The sequence below is a fragment of the Scyliorhinus canicula genome, chromosome 11 (genome assembly GCF_902713615.1).
Source record: "Scyliorhinus canicula chromosome 11, sScyCan1.1, whole genome shotgun sequence".
Lineage (NCBI taxonomy): Eukaryota > Metazoa > Chordata > Chondrichthyes > Carcharhiniformes > Scyliorhinidae > Scyliorhinus > Scyliorhinus canicula.
Window position 1 is genome coordinate 29,661,741 of NC_052156.1, and position 16,734 is coordinate 29,678,474.

The following is a 16,734-nucleotide window of genomic DNA, read 5'->3' on the forward strand; positions in this document are numbered from 1 at the left end:
TTTTATAAATGTTTTTTTATTGAGTTTTCATATTTTATATATGACAAATTACAAGTTATTAGAGAGAGAGAAAAAAAAAAAGGAAAACACAAAAATTTAACATGAATATTTACAGGTAAGCATCTTCATAACAATAATTGTGGCCGCCCCCTTTAGCCAGCATACATATTTTACATTCCCCAATATGGCCGAGGCACATGTTTATAGGCATTTATTTATAGTTTGGTTTTGGGCCTTGGCTTGCCATCAAACCCCCATACCGAGCCCGTAGCCACCCCCCCCCCCCCTCCCCCCGGCTACCTTCCCCCGATTCCCGTCCATTTTCCCCTGCTTCTTGGCCACCCGACTATTCTTCCTCATGTACGTTGGCCACAAACAGGTCCCGGAACAGTTGCATGAATGGCTCCCACGTTCTGTGGAAGCCGTCGTCCGACCCTCGGATGGCGAATTTGATTTTCTCCATTTGGAGAGATTCCGAGAGGTCGGACAGCCAGTCTGCAGCTCTGGGTGGTGCTGCTGACCGCCAGCCAAACAGGATTCTACGGCGGGCAATCAGGGAGGCAAAGGCAAGGGCGTCCGCCCTCCTCCCCAGGAATAGATCTGGCTGGTCTGAAACCCCAAAGACCGCCACTATCGGGCATGGCTCCACCCTCACCCCCACCACTTTGGACATAGCCTCGAAGAAGGCTGTCCAGTACTCCACAAGTCTGGGGCAAGACCAGAACATGTGGGCGTGGTTAGCCGGGCCTCTTTGGCACCGCTCACATTTGTCCTCCACCTCCGGGAAGAACCTACTCATACGGTTTCTCGTTAAGTGGGCTCTATGTACCACTTTTAGTTGCGTCAGGCTGAGCCTTGCGCACGTGGAGGTGGAGTTGACCCTATGCAGTGCTTCGCTCCAGAGTCCCCACCCTATCTCCATCCCCAGGTCGTCCTCCCATTTCCTTCTTGTTGCGTCCAGTACGGTGTCGTCCCTATCTACCAGTCGGTCATACATGTCACTACAGTTCCCTTTCTCTAGGATACTTGCGTCCAGTAGGTCTTCCAGTAGTGTCTGTCGTGGCGGTTGTGGGTACGTCCTTGTCTCCTTTCGTAGGAAGTTTTTGAGCTGCAGGTACCGTAGCTCGTTCCCCCCAGCTAGCTGAAATTTCTCTGTCAGTTCGTCCAGTGTTGCGATCCTGTCGTCCGTGTATAGGTCCCTGACTGTCAGTGTCCCCCCGTCCTGCCTCCACCTTTTGAAGGTGGCATCAGTCAGTGCTGGTTTGAACCTATGGTTGTTGCAGATGGGAGCCTTGTCCGACATTTTGTACAGGCCAAATTGCTGCCGCAGTTGGTTCCAGGATTGGAGGGTGGCTGTCACCACTGGGCTGGTGGAGTGTTTTTTGGGGTGGGGATGGGAGTGCTGCCGTGGCGAGGGCCCGGAGGGAGGTTCCCATGCAGGAGGCCTCCTCCGCACGCACCCACTCGGCTTCTGGCTCCTGGATCCATCCCCTTACTCGCTCGGCTGTTGCCGCCCAGTGGTAGAATTGTAGATTCGGGAGGGCTAGCCCCCCCCTGGATTTTGTTTTTTGTATGACTTTCTTTGGGATCCTAGTATTTTTACCCCCCCATACGAACGCCATGATATGCTTGTCCAGCACTTTGAAAAAGGCCTTGGGGATGTAGATCGGAATGGATCTAAACAGGAAAAGGAACCTGGGCAGTACGTTCATTTTGATCGTCTGGACTCTCCCCGCGAGGGAGAGCGGGAGTGTGTTCCATCTTTGCAGGTCCTTTTTAACTCGAATTCACTATCATGAGCAGTCCAGTTATATAGCAAACGGATTCGCCCCTGGCACGAATCTCTCTTTTGGTCTTTCCCGCTATTTACCCAGCACGCTCAGATCCACGTCAGGCGTAAAGTGGTAGCTAAATTGCACCCACAGTCTTTTATTGTCCTTTTTAATGTTAAGAGAAAGTGGATGCACCTTGGTGACATTCCTGAAAGATTAAAAAGTGTCTACCAGGAAAGTTGAACTCTGCATGTGCGTAATCACATTAAGTTGCCAGTTTCAGATCTGTTGGGTGGAATCACCGTTCTGCCGCCGAAGTGAGGTGGCTGGATCCCAAAAGCAGGTTTACCTCGCTGCAAGGCGGATAAAGTTTGCTCTAGCGATTGCACACAGATCGGTTCATTGGCTATCCATGAGTGGGGAAAACAACGAATCTCACAGTGGGGCAGGCAGGATGTGCTGCTGAGACCTCTGTGTTCCTGATTTGCTTCTGGCCTCCTCCACTGTGAGCAAGTCTGAAAGTCAATAGTGTCAGACTGTGGTTCAGTTGGTAGCACAAAAGCAGATCTGGTCATTTTCACAAAGCTGTTTGTGGGAGTTTGCTGTGGGCAAATTGGCTGTCATATTTTCTACATGTGACTGAACTTCAAATGTACTTCATTGGCTATAAAACACTTTGAGTCATCCTGAGGTCATGACAGGTACCATATAAATGAAAGTCTTGTTTTTTTTTGCACTTATTCAATTGATCACAATTCTTCTGTTTGAAATTGTATACTTTCTCCTGGCCAGAATTTTATGTTGCATGGGAAGTGCCTGTAATCACGAGAGAAGACATTGGGCACACTTCCCGACGTCATCAATTTTGAGGGCGGTGGCCACTTGTTTGAATCGAATGCAGACCCGTCAACAATTAAAGGACCAATTAAAGTAATTAAACGTCTAATCGACTGCAATTTCAGGTTGCCCATGTGATTTTTAGCTTGGTGCATGGACAAAACAGGCGAGCGCTCATCACGTTTTATGCATTTCCTCATCCAAGGGCAGGAATAGCAGCAGTTTCTCTGTGATAATAATCTTTATTATTGTCACAAGTAGGCTTAAATTAACACTGTAATGAAGTTACTGTGAAAAGCCCCTGGATGCCACACTCCGGCGCCTTTTCGGGTACACAGAGGGAGAATTCAGAATGTCCAATTCACCTAACAGCATATCTTTTGGGACTTGTGGGAGGAAACCGGAGCACCTGGAGGAAACGCACGCTGACACGGGGAGAACGTGCTGAGTCCGCACAGACAGTGACCCAAGCTGGGAATCGAACCTGGGTCCCTGGCGCTGTGAAGCAATGGTGTTAACCACTGTGCTACCATGGCGCCCACTGTGCTGTGTGAGTATAAAGTTTTTCCTGCATTCCCTAGTTATTCTTAAGCATTTGGAGCCAGCCTTTCAGCATTTCAGGCCTTCCCCGGAAAGTTTTCCAGAGGTTTGGGGCACAGTGATACTTCATGTGCAAGGCACAGCTCCTTTGCATCTAATCTCATGGGGATAGTGTTTTCTACTGGTGAGACCTCCTCTGATGAGGAAGAGAGGTACAGGGAGGAGAGGGGGCAAAGTGAGCACAGGCAGCATCGCAGGCAGAGACCTGAAGGAGAGGCTCAGCTGGTCATAGATCATAGAATTTACTATGCAGAAGGAGGCTATTCAGCCCATCGAGTCTGCACAGGTCCATGGAAAGCCCACACCTCCACCCTATCCCTGTGGTGCAAGGCCAACAGGGAAGCCATGGTAAGCGAGGATGCCAAAGGCGCCAGTGGCTAGAATTTACAGCCAGCGCATCAACTACCTCCAAATGTTTGAGGTCCAGTGCTACAGGAGACTATGCCTCTCCAGGGGCACAGCAACACCAATTTGCACATGATAGGTCTCCAAATTACCTCCAACTGGGGGGGGGGGGGGGCCGGGGGGAGGGACACCACCTGCCTGTGATGTTGAAGGTCAACATGTCTCTCAACTACTACACCTCAAGTTCATTTCAGGGCTCAGTGGGGGATTTGTGCAACATATCTCAATCAGCCACACAGATAATGACTAATGTCATCTTTAGACATGCCCTCACATTCATCAACTACCAGACAGATGGGACCAGCCAGGCGGAGAGAGCACAAGGGTTTGCCGAAATGGTTAGTTTCCCCCCGCATCCAGGGTGCTACAGACTGTACGCATGTGACCATCAGGGCACCAGCTAGTGAGCAGGGAACTTTTAACAATAGGAAGGGATGTCACTCAATGAATGTGCAGATTGTCTGTGACCATAGGACACATATTCTGCCAGAATGTGCCCGTAATCCAGGCATTTACATGAGTCTTACATCTTGTGGCACTCCCAGGTACTAAGGCTGCTGTGACTCCTGCAAGATGGGATGGATGGTTCCTGGTTGGAAAAGGGTTATTCCTTGAAGAGGTGACTGATGACCCTACTCCGTCACCCAAGAACTGAGGCAGAGGAGAGATACAACACTAGTGATCCCTTCATAAGACCAGTGGTGGAGAGGACTATTGGGCTGCTCAAGATGCGCTTCAGATGCCTGACTGATCCAGGGAATCAGTGCAGTAGCCTCCAGAAGGTGTCTCTCTCATAGTTTCTCCATGCTATGCCCTGCACAACCTGGCTCTGACAAGGGGGGGGGGGGGGGGCAGAGGAAAGTGAGGCAGCTCCACAGGCTCAGAAGGATGACTTTATTGAAGAGTCAGGGAAGAGCCTGGGATTGCACAGGGTGAAGACATCAAAGCTAATGACAGGAACATTTAGGTTGGCAAGGACACAAGGGATGTTTTGATCCAGCAAACCTTCAGCTAGACATTCAAGGTATCCAGACGTATTCGATCGAATGGCAAGGTCTCATCTGCAAAAAGTCTTAAATGAATCACCCAACACAGAACTCCAATGCCACACAATGTCATACAGTTACAAGCCTATGCAACATCTGGCTACTGTTCAAAGCATGCATCCAACACCGCCCATTAAATTAAAGAAAATGTTTATGTTATTTCACATTAACACAAAAAGAGCATACAAGTATTCCAAACCTACCAGAAACTTCAAAGTAATGGACACAATATAGTCACCTGTGACACACCCCTGTTGTGATTAAGGTGCATTTAAACCTACGCCTGTGGTGCTGGTCTTGGGTGCCCTCCCTCGCTGGCAGCAGCATTGGAGGCAGCCTGCCTGACTTTTCTGTCCTGTTTAACCATGATGATCTTAGCCTCAACATCTCTCCACTGGTGCCTGAGTTGGCTGCAGCTGCAAAGGAGCATCCAGTCCCATGACTGGACACTTCTCATTCATCATGGCACCATTCGATGCAGAGGTCACTGGCAAGGGGTGGAAGAGCAGTTGCCTCTGTCTGGAGAACCTTGAGAGGGGCACACAGAGATGATAAGCAGCTCTCTTCCACATGAGGTGCATTTGCACGTCCCTGCTCACCATTGTTGGGTAGGCACCTAGCAGAAAGACCAGTACGTCATCCATCTCTCACACTGGCAGTAACCTCCAGAGATCACAGCCAGTGCGCTGGATTGCAGGTCTGAGCACAGCCCCTGGAAACCCTGAGCCTTAGGGGGGCCTTAGCCCCCCCATCCCGATGATCACAAACTGAGTGTGAACATTGCGTCACGATGAAAGTCCTGTTGACCTTTCCCTCCATAGTGTATTGCTTTTTATTCATACCTTCAGGTTAAGTGATGCAAAAGATCCTCTGTTTTATCACCCAAAGCAGTTATTCGACATTGTCACCATGAATAGCTGGCTTGTGATATGCTAGCATTTCCAATTCATTTTCCAATTTGACTGTTACTCCAATTAAAAACCACCTCTGGAGAAGGTCCGAGTGAAATCAGCATGCATCACAGTTTAGTTTCACCCGAAACTTACTCATATTCAGGAATGTTGTAAAGTTTATTGCGTGTGATTGATCTTCCTTTTCAACGCTTCATTTTATTACTGGTACTACGTCGCAGCATTGATTAATAACATCCTTTAGTTGCCATAGAAAGTAGAGGACCAAAAACACCCTAGAGTCCACGTGACTAGCCCCAGAAAAAAGTATGGTACAGAACAAGCAGAAATATGTGTGAGATTTTCACCAATTGACTCTAAAGAGGCAGCCAAGCTGGGCCATAAGCTGAAATGCCAGTTTGGCCAAGTTTAATGCAAGATGCACATTGGTAAAAAGAGTTTTGAAGCTAGATTTCGAAATACTCAGACACTTGTTAAACTGTGTGATTGCCACTAAATGCCTTTTCCTGCTTATTAGACACAACCGTGCAGCATTTTGTCAGCTAGCTTTCCAGCTAATGCTCTCTCCCAACAGTGATCAGCTATCTGGGGTGCAAACACGGTGTTGATATTGATTTCAAGCATATTTAAAACAGCCATTCAAAAAGGGCAGCTACCATTTGATCGCCACTCAGCATTGTGCTATTCCAGCTTATTGGGACATTCACAAGGAGTTCTCCAGGAAAATGAGAGTTTCTTGGTCCATGGCATCTTGCTAGTACATCTCACTGGGTCTTGGTGAGGAATGGGAGGAGGAATATGAAGTAAGCAGAGCAGCACCAGCTGCAGCAGTTGAGAAAAACAGTAGATCCAGGTGTTATCCTTTCCCCTACACATACAGAACATCCTTCCTCCTCCCAATCTCTTCCACCAGGGACGTCCATGCCATATCAACTCTCCAGTGCAGGAAGGAGGCCATTCAGCCCATCAAGTCCTGCATCGATCCATCTGAACGAGCACCCTACCTATGCCCACAACTCTGTCCCATCCCTGTAACCCCACCTAACCTGCATATCTCTGGACACAAAGGGGAAAAACCAGTTTGAAAAACACTGGTTTAAATAATGGTCTTGTAGAGGCTTCTCTGTAACTGTAAGGATGCTTGCAGTCAAAGTTCCAGGAGGTTGATATCTCAGGTTAACCCAAAGCTGGAACAGGTTGGAGGAAGTCCTTCTCACACTTTCAGGTTTTGCTGTTATTACCTGGGCTACTTTGATGATTTGTAGCTGGAATTGATGGCTTTCATGGGAGCTTTCTCTCCAAAGAACATCTTACTAAGTTTAAAAGTAGACAATAGAATGACTCAGCATCATTGGCATGTAGAATTCAAAGTCTTTTTTTCAAAGAAAAAGGGTGGTATGTTTGATGATACATCTCATGAAGGTCATTTGACACCTTGAACTTTTGAAACAGACAGTGTCTTTGTTTTGAATGGCCCATTCAATTTCAAATCACCATTCGAATTACTTTCAGGAAGGCAGTGGTACAACAATCAGTCTGGAAGATACCCCTTGTTGCCTCCTTGATATAGCGCGGTGGTTTCATTCCACAAAATAAGTCAGTTGATCCTTGGGCAGTCCCTTCTTTTCACTTTTCACTTTGGAAAAGTACAAAGTATTGGCTGGAAGGTCATAATATACATGGGAACATAGCAGTATCTCCTATACAGTAAATAGTGCACATTACAGTAATACAGAACACTACTTTTGTCTTTTTGGGTTCAGTGACTCATTACAATGTCAAGTTTTTCTAATATATAGAAGAGTAAATCAAAAATGGAACAAAGAGAAAATGGGAAAAATATGAGCAGTTAGCCTAACATCAGTAGTCGGGTAAATGCTAGAATTTATTATTGGAGGTCTCGTAACTAGGTATTGGAAATTATTGATATGGTTAAACAGAATCAGTCTAGTTTTACAAAGGAAATCGTGTCTGACAAATCTATTTGAGTTTTGTGTGGGTGTCACCAGCAGGGGGAGGCAGTGGGTGTGATGTATTTGGATTGCAGACGGGATTTAATAAATACCACACAGAAGTTATTCCACAAGATTAGGGATCACGGGATTGCTTTGTTACACTCCTGTATTATCTTGATATACTACGAGTGTAATATGAGTTACTCAAACCTTGTTAATGATGAGATCTTCTGAATCTCGATGAAGAAGACTCGAACACGTCCAGTAGTAACTAAAGGTTTATTGAGTAACTATAACAATAATTGTGTGAGTTATTTACTTTAACATTGATACTAATGATAAGGTTAACAAGATCTAACCATAGCAACTATACCTAACTCCACTAGCCATCGGAACTAGCCTGCTCACAGTGCACCCAAGAGAGAGAGCGAGGGACACAATGTGGTTGCTTTTTATACCCCTGTTGGTCCGGCCCTCCAGTGATCATGTGGTGCTACTGATTGCACATTAACCCCTTGTGTACATGCACACACAGAAATCACCACAGGGATAGTGGGTAATATATTGGGCATTCAGTAATGGGCAGAAAAACAGAGAGGAGGAATGAACAGTGCATTTGTAGAATAGCAAGGCTGTCACTCGGATCATTGATCGGGTCATCAGCTATTTAATAATATAATCTTTATTATTGTCATAAGTGGGCTTACATTAAACACTGCAAAAATGAATTTACTGTGAAAATTCCTAGTCCTCCACATTCAGGCACCTGTTCGGGTACACTGAGGGAGAATTCAGAATGTCCAATTCAACAAACAAGCACATCTTTCAGGACTTGTGGGAGGAAGCAGGAGCACCTGGAGGAAATCCATGCGACACGGAAGAACATGCGGGCTCTGCAGAGAGTGACCCCAGCCGGGAATTGACCCTGGGGCCCTGGTGCTGTGAAGTAACAGTGCAAACCACTGTGCCACGTGCCGCCCAAAATAATTCCGATCAATTATTACTGTGGATCAACTGCTTGGAAGGCAGCTATGCTCACCATATACCACTCACTCACTCACTATATAACTCTATATCACAGCTTAGAAGAGGGGACCAAGTGTAATGTATCCAAGTTTACTGACGATACATAACTAAGTGGGAAGGATTCTGTTAGGAGGATGAAAAGGGATGTAAACCTGGTAAATGATTGGGCAAGAAAGTGGCAAATTGAGTAAAGTGTGTGCGAGTGAAATTATCCACTAGAAATAATGGTAAAGCATTTTTGTAAGAGGTGAGAGACCAGTAAATGTTGGTAATCAGATTGATTTGGGAATCCATGTAAATTAATCGCACAAATCAAACATGTAGGTACAGCAAATAATTAGGACGACAAATGGTATGTTAGCCTTTATTGCAATTGGTTGCAAGATAAAAGTTATGGCCAGATTGTTTACATTATTTAGGGCTTCGGGAGAGTATACTTGAAGTACAGTGCACAGTATTTGTTGCCTTCCCTAAGGAGGTGATACTTGCCTGAAAAGGGGGCATAACAGGTTTAATTCAATGGGATTTTGGCAAAGGTGGCATGTGGTAATGTCATTGGACCATTAAGCTAGAGGTCCAAGCCAATTGCTCTGAAGATAGGGGTTAAAATCCCCACCATGTGCAGCTGGTGGAATCTAATTCCAATGAATAAATCCACAATAGAAAAGCTTCTCTCTATGTTTTGGTCATGACGATTATCATGAAAACCCAACTGGTTCACTACAGTCCCTTCAGGTAAGGAAAATCTGCCTGTCCTTCCCCTTCTGGACTACCTATTACATTGACTCTGACTGCCCTCCAGATTGCCTGCCAAACTATTCATGTATTTAAGGGCAAGTAGGAATGGCAACAAATGCTAGCCTTGCCAGCAACAGTTACGTCCTGTGAATGAATAAGAAAAAGAGAGATTCATTCCTGTGATAAGAGAGCTGAGGCCCTGCCTTAAACTTGTCTCATAGTCATCGTTCTCAAATAAGAAGGTATGCCATTTAGCTTATCCCAAATTCACGACCTCTACCATCTCGAAAGAGAAGTGTAGCGGTGGATGGAAAACTACCTGCATTCTTCTCCATATCATACACCCTCATGATTTGGAATGTTTGCAGTTCCTTCTTCATTGCTGGGTCAAAAACCTGAATTTTTGCACCATAACAGCATTGAGGGAGTTCCTTAATGCACAGACTTTTAAAAAAAAAGTCACAGTTGTTGATGTCGCTGGCAAGGCCAGAATTCATTATCCATTCCTAATTGCCTTTGAGCAGGCGGTGGTAAGCTGCTCTCCTCACGTGTTGCAGGCCATGTGGTGTAGGTATACCCACAATGATGTTAGGAAGGAATCAGGATTTTGACCCAGTGTCAGTGAAGGAATGGCGATGTATTTCCAAGTCAGCATGTTGTTTGCAGCTGAGAGAGGAACTTGCAGGTATTCATGTTTCTATTCCCTGCTGCCCGTTTTTCTCTGGGTGGCAGAGGTTGTGGATCTAGAAGGTGCAGTCAAAGGACCTTGATGAGTTGCTGTAGTGCATCTTGTAGATGGTACACACTGCTGTCCTCCATGATCGTGGGTGCAGAGAATAAATGTTTAAGGTGTTGGATGAAGTGCTAATCAAGTGGTCTGCTTTGTCCTGGTTGGTGTTGAGCTTCTTGGGTGTTTCGAGCTTTACTCAGCCAGGCAAGGGGAGAATATTCCATAATGCTCCTGACTTGTGCCTTATAGAGGCTTTGGGGAGTCAGGAGGTGAGATACTTGCTGCAGACCTTCCAGCCTCTGACCTGCACTTGTAGCCAGAGATAGCTGGAGGAATGGGGACTGCCTGAATTTCTCTACAGAGAGCTAGTATAGACCCTATGGGCTGAATGGTCTCCTTCTGACCATAACGATTAAGACTGGCTCAAGGGAAACCAGGGATGAACAATAAATGATGGCCTTAGCACAATAAATATCCCATGAATGGATATAAAATGCAATTGATTCATGCACTCAAGACTGAGATATATGGCGATAGGGAAGGAGAGTGGAGTCGATATAATAGTTCAGTCATATGGCCATTTGGCCTCCTAATGCCCCTGTGTCTTATGTTCCTGCATTTGAGTCATAAACTATGGGTGGGATTTTCTGTCGGCAGGATCATCCGGTCCCGTCAAGGGTGACCCAGCGCAGTGGCGTAGACTTGGGCGGGACCAGAAGATCCCACCGGCAGCCAATGATGTGCCGCCTCAGTCCACAAACAACACTCCGTGGGAGGGTGCGGAGAAACTGCTGGAAGCGGGCCTCAGCCTATGTCACTAAAAATTGTCATTTGCCACGGCTGAAAACAACTTTGTGTTACACTTAAAAATACAACCGAGTAATCAGAAAGGCCTAGACTACGCAGCTGAAAATAGCTTCCAACTGCATAATTTGAAGCATGTTATGTGTGGTATCCAATCTTCATCACATTCTCAAAACTAAATATGCTGTTTCTGATGTTAATTTCTTATAAAGTTGCGTGGTATATTTTTCACACATTTTAGGGAATAGAAATGTTTGAAGTTACACTGTGGGTATTTCTGATAGGTTGCTTTAATAAAACAGAAAGTTTTGCATTTATGTAGTGCCTTTGTTAGAGATTCAGCTCCCTAAACCCTTACAACAGTTCTTGGGACCAGGAGTCATGAAAACAAAATGCACATGAAACATGATTTGGCTCAAAATCAGATTTGTTGGTTTATTGAACTCATAAAATTTCCCCTCGTGCAGATTTGACTGGATTAACAACAAAATCTCACGGTAAAACCCTGTATAAGATTGACTGAAATTTACAAAATATCTCCACAACAACAAACACCTGGCTGATTGTAGGCTGGGATCTGGAGATGATGGTCTCATCTCTTCTTCTGACTGCAGTGACCACTGTCCATGGGATCTTTCACATCTATCTGAGAGTAGATGTGGTTGAGGCTGGGTGGGGGGGTTTGGGAGTTTGGTGGGCAGATGGATTTTGATTGTCAACATGTCCAATTTAGGAGGGGGAAAATATGTGTTCATTGCCAAATTGCTTTAACACAGATATATTTTGTGGTTCTATCACCAGATCATTCAAACCTGACTTTGTCATTGTGAGGCAACATCCTTATAGCATGGCAGAGAATGAGGATTTCCGGAATATTATTATAGGACTACAGTATGGTGGACTGCCAAGTATGAACTCATTAGAATCCATCTACAATTTCTGTGACAAGCCATGGGTGGTAAGTTCAATATGATAGGAGAATTAAATTCTGTATTTTTAATAACGTACCTGAATGGGTTCAAGAGGAGATATTATACAAACAGGCACAGTATAGGAGATTGCATGAGAGGCCTCGGGCATTGCAAGTCAGGCTACTTCTCGACGCCACATGCTCAAGTTTTGAATGGACCTGCATGCATAGGAAAGCTTCCCTCTCTGGAAGTCAAGTCAGGCTAGAATTGAGGGGTTCCAACCCCCCGGAGCATGCCCAAGATGCCGAAGCCAGCAGGTTAGAAATCTCCCTCCATTCACAAAAACTTTGGCCTAGTTTTATTCATGGCTTTTAGAATATAGAACATACAGTGCAGAAGGAGGCCATTCGGCCCATCGAGTCAGCACTCACCCACTTAAGCCCTCACTTCCATCCTATCCCCATAACCCAATAACCCCTCCTTTTTTTTAAAATTTAGATTACCCAATTATTTTTTCTATTAAGGGGCAATTTAGTGTGGCCATCCACCACTCTGCACATTTTTGGGGTTGTGGGGCCGAAAACCCACGCAGACACGGGGAGAAATGTGCAAACTCCACACGACAGTGACCCAGAGCCGGGATCGAACCAGGGACCTCAGCGCCGTGAGGCGGTTGTGCTAACCACTAGGCCACCGTGCTGCCCCCAATACCCCTCCTAACCTTTTGGTCACTAAGGCAATTTAGCATGGCCAATCCACCTAACCTGCTGTCATGGACTGGTGGGAGTAACCGAGCACCCGAGAAAAACCCACGCACACCGGGAGAACGTGCAGACTCCGCACAGACATGACCCAGCGGGGAATCGAACTTGGACCACTGGCGCTGTGAAGACACGTGCTAGCCACTTGTGCTAGCCCTTAAGCCGATGAGCTCTCAACCCGTCGTTACCCCCACGCCACTCCCCTATGCCCCCTCATATCTCCCATTCCCCCTCCAAGCCTCCCCCAGAAGCTCCATGCCTTTTCCATGCACTGCACTATCTTCCATGCCCCTACCATACCACTATGTCCCCTGTGCATCCTCCACAGTAACCACCATGGACAGATCTTAGGAGCACTATTAACAGTTGTTGAAATGCTTGTGATATAAAGAATGGTTCATTCAAACCGCACGTCCTTTGAGGACCACATAAACTCACAAGCAAGCAAAGCTCACAGTTCCTTTCACAGCTGTATAAACAACCGTTGATGAGCTAAATTAGCGGGGTTTCGAGCTCAGCCAGGATTAATAATGGACAGTTATTGCACAACTGTATAAGTTCACTGAAAAGCGCATGGTCCAATATGAAACATTAATGTCTAATATTCGCAATACAATTGAATGTAAAAGAGCACTTTGTCAACTGTAGAAAGTATTCTAATATATCTGGACACTTACGCATGTTAATCATTTAATGGTCATTTAGCTTTTAAGGATAGAACCCTACTAATCACTTGCATTAAACCATACTTAAATTAACATATAGCATCTAATTATGACTTTTAAAGTTTGCAAGTCCTCTTAACTCTACTCGTCAAAAGGTTCCCAACTCACAGTAGGCCTCTCCAAAAGGTCATAAATTGACCTGGCCTGGTTTCACACAGGCCTGAGATCCACCTCCTCACTGAAGATTTCAAATTCAGGGAAATTCAAAATTGAGGCAAGCATTTAACAAGGCTGGGCCTGGATGTGATTTTGAGTCCATGTCAGATTGCAGGCCCCCACATTTTCATCACTGTTCAAATGGCGTGGGAAATTTAAATTTCTGGCCCCTAAACAGCAAAAGATTTTTTAATTATGTTGAGGAAAGGAGTAAAGGGGAATGTAAGCCTATTAGAGGTTGATACACACATATTAGCATGGATAATAAAATAAAAGCAAACTTGTGAAATAAGGATTATATAAATGTTCACAGTGCAGGAAGACTGCCACTGGGGTATGGGAACCTAAATATAAATCAAGGAGAGGAACATAATGGATTTAGCGTATTAAAAAAAGGTAATGGAGAAAATAATGGACCTAAGATAAATAAATCCACAGGGGCTAATTATCTCTAAGCCAAGGTACTTAAAGATTTTGGTGAGGAAATTGCTGACACAAGGTAGATTTTCTCTGAATTCGGCAAAGTCAAGAATTCTTTCTCCGAAGTGGCATTGAGGTCACTACCGGCAATGGAGGCTTTTCCCACCACATAGTGCGGGGCTTAGAAGAAAAATAAAGCAGGCAGGGGTATCACATGCTGGGCAGCTTCTGATTCACCTGCACTGCCTTCAACTCAGCGATCCGGTGATCCGAGTGCCATTTTTAAAGGCTGTCCCAGTACACAAACGAGCACGCCACGGGAATATTCCACACGCCAGGAGCATACCCTGACACCACCCTTCAGCCTGTGTCCACCACCCTGGAGTCCCCGCAACCATCTTGGCCGCACCTTGGAACCCCCTGGCATCACCCCCGGAATCCCTGGCACCGCCCTGGCACCACCTTGGCACCCCTGGCACTGGTCATGGTACTACCCTAGCACCACCTTGGGCCCCAGCCTGGAACTCCTGACACCATCCTGGCAGCCCTTTCCCTCATGGCACAACGCTGGATCCCTTGACATCACCCTTCGGCACCAGCCTGGCATCACCCCTCCGGCATCTGTGGAGAGAGAAACAGAGTTGACGTTCAAATCCAATATGACTCTTCTTGAAAAGAAATGCCATTCTGGACTTGAAAGATTAACTCCATTTCTCTCCACAGATGCTGCCAGACCAGGGATTTCCTAGCGCTTTCTGTTTTTATTTCAGATATCCAGAATCCTTGGCATTTTGTTCTTTTTTTATTCCTTTAATAAATTTAGAGTGCCCAATTATTTGTTCCAATTAAGAGGCAATTTAGCGTGGCCATTCCACCTACCCTGCACATCTTGGCTTCTGGGTGAGACCCATGCAGACCTGGGGAGAATGTGCAAACTCCACATGGACAGTGACCTGGGGCCGAGATCGAACCCGGATCTTCGGCGCCGTGAGGTAGCAGTGCTAACCACTGTATTTTACTATGCTTAGGTTGTTACATTATATAACATAACAGTATATAGATGCCAGAAACACGCAACAGACATACACCCACGTATGTGTGTAAAAGTCCTGTGCAAAAACCGCTAGCAGGGAAAGTAAGAGGTATTGATAATGCTGTTTGATATCTTCCTCGTGTCCTGTGACAGTGCTGAGATGAATGAAAAAATTCTACTGCATCCTCTTGGTTAAAAAGGTAATATTTAGCGAAAGGAGAATCTAAGGAATAAAAAAATAAGTGAATCCTGGAAAAATGTGATTGTGCATTTATGACTGGTTTAATTCTTTGATATGAAACCCATCGGAGATGACAGGTGGAACCAGAGGAGATTAGGACTTGAATTATAGCTTTCTGGATTATAATGTTCATCAGCAATTGCCACAGCTGTATTTTCTCTAAATTGTTTTGCCTCCCTTTGAGGTCTTGATAGGGATCAGAACCAGGGGAAAATCTGTAAAGATGTTATTGATCTAATAAATTCTTGCAATGGAATGGCTTTGTGCTGTTCCAGTTTGCACAGCTGGTGAGCATCTACAAGGGCATGGGCCAGAGAAGTTTCCGCTGATTGAACAGGTCTTTTATCCAAATCATAAGGAAATGGTAAGTGTAGCTCTGGATTTTTTCCCTTGTTCTGTATGACAGATCTACTGTAAGAATTCTAAACCCCAAAAAAACAAGCTGGCTTCTAAATTTTGGAGATAGCAAATATAGAGAGTCCAAGAAGTTATTTTGATAACATCCAATTGTTGCTAAAACATGAAGCATTGGTAAGGGCCTGGAGAGAGCATGATACACATAATATATTACACTTAGTAAGGCTGCTTCTTGCTCTTTTATAATTGAAATGCAGAGGTTCAAAAAATAGCTCATTAAAATTAATATAAATCATTTCAATTATTATAAATTAATTATTCAAGGCAATGAACATTACAGGTTGTGCATGCAATCTAATTTTTATGGTTATGCCATCTCAATGTGCGATTGTTGTACATTAATGAAAAACTGTACGTTGGTACTACATATAATGAAACAATACAGTCTGTACTCAAATATACCACATTTACGTGTTATTTTGGATATTGGCAAATTAGGTTTCATTAATGACTACACAAAACCCATAGGTAGAAGTATTTGTTGGGGTTATTGTGCATTTATTACATGAAGGTGACTGGCATGTCACACGCTGTCCAGTATAAGCTGTTCTGCCATATTAAAGGCATGCACTTATCACATAACCCATGAAGAAAAATATGGTGGGGCTAGAGGCTGGTGAGCTAGGTTTGGCAATCCACAGAGGGTGATGTTTCCTCTGGGTATGGGAGGGCCAGGCCTCAGCAGGCCTGGGGAATGCTCAGTGCTGTGGAGTGTGTGTGCGGAAGTGAGAAACTGACTTTGTGCGGGAGTGGGAGACTGACTGTGTGTGTAGGAGTGAGACTGACCCCTCTTCTGCACCCCCACCCGCAGGACGCCCCCCCACCTTCACCCAACCTATCTCTTCCGGAGTCCTCGAGCCCCTCCCTCAACCCCTTATGGGCAAGGCCACAGCTGGGCTCAACCACTGGCATGGGCAACCTAGCATCTTGGTACTGCCAGCCTAACACCCTGCCCAGGTGGCACTGTCAGGGTTCCAGGATGGCAGTATCAAGGTGTCAGGCTGGCAGTGCCAACGTGCCCAGGTGCCGGGGGAGTGCCAGGGTATCACCCTGCCTTGTCTCTGAACATCCGTGGATCACGACTCTCCAGTGAGACCCCCCCAAGCTGCCATCACAACTTTGTGAACCAGTATCAAATGGATCCCGGTTGAGGCCTTGCTGGTGAGGCCCATGAATCCCAGGCCCCGAGTGAATTGAGTGAACACATATATTTAAATTAGCCTAATGGATCATTTAAATGTACGCA

At 45.5% G+C, this 16,734-nt stretch overlaps 1 protein-coding gene across 1 annotated transcript in view; it reads left to right on the forward strand.

Annotated features, from left to right (window-relative positions):
* The window catches only part of syn2b (synapsin IIb), a 497,087-nt gene that overhangs the window by 294,674 nt on the left and 185,679 nt on the right, over positions 1-16,734 (forward strand). Inside the window, 3 exon segments of the mRNA XM_038812667.1 lie at positions 11,626-11,782; positions 15,347-15,374; positions 15,377-15,435. Coding sequence (XP_038668595.1) covers positions 11,626-11,782; positions 15,347-15,374; positions 15,377-15,435 — 244 coding nt within the window.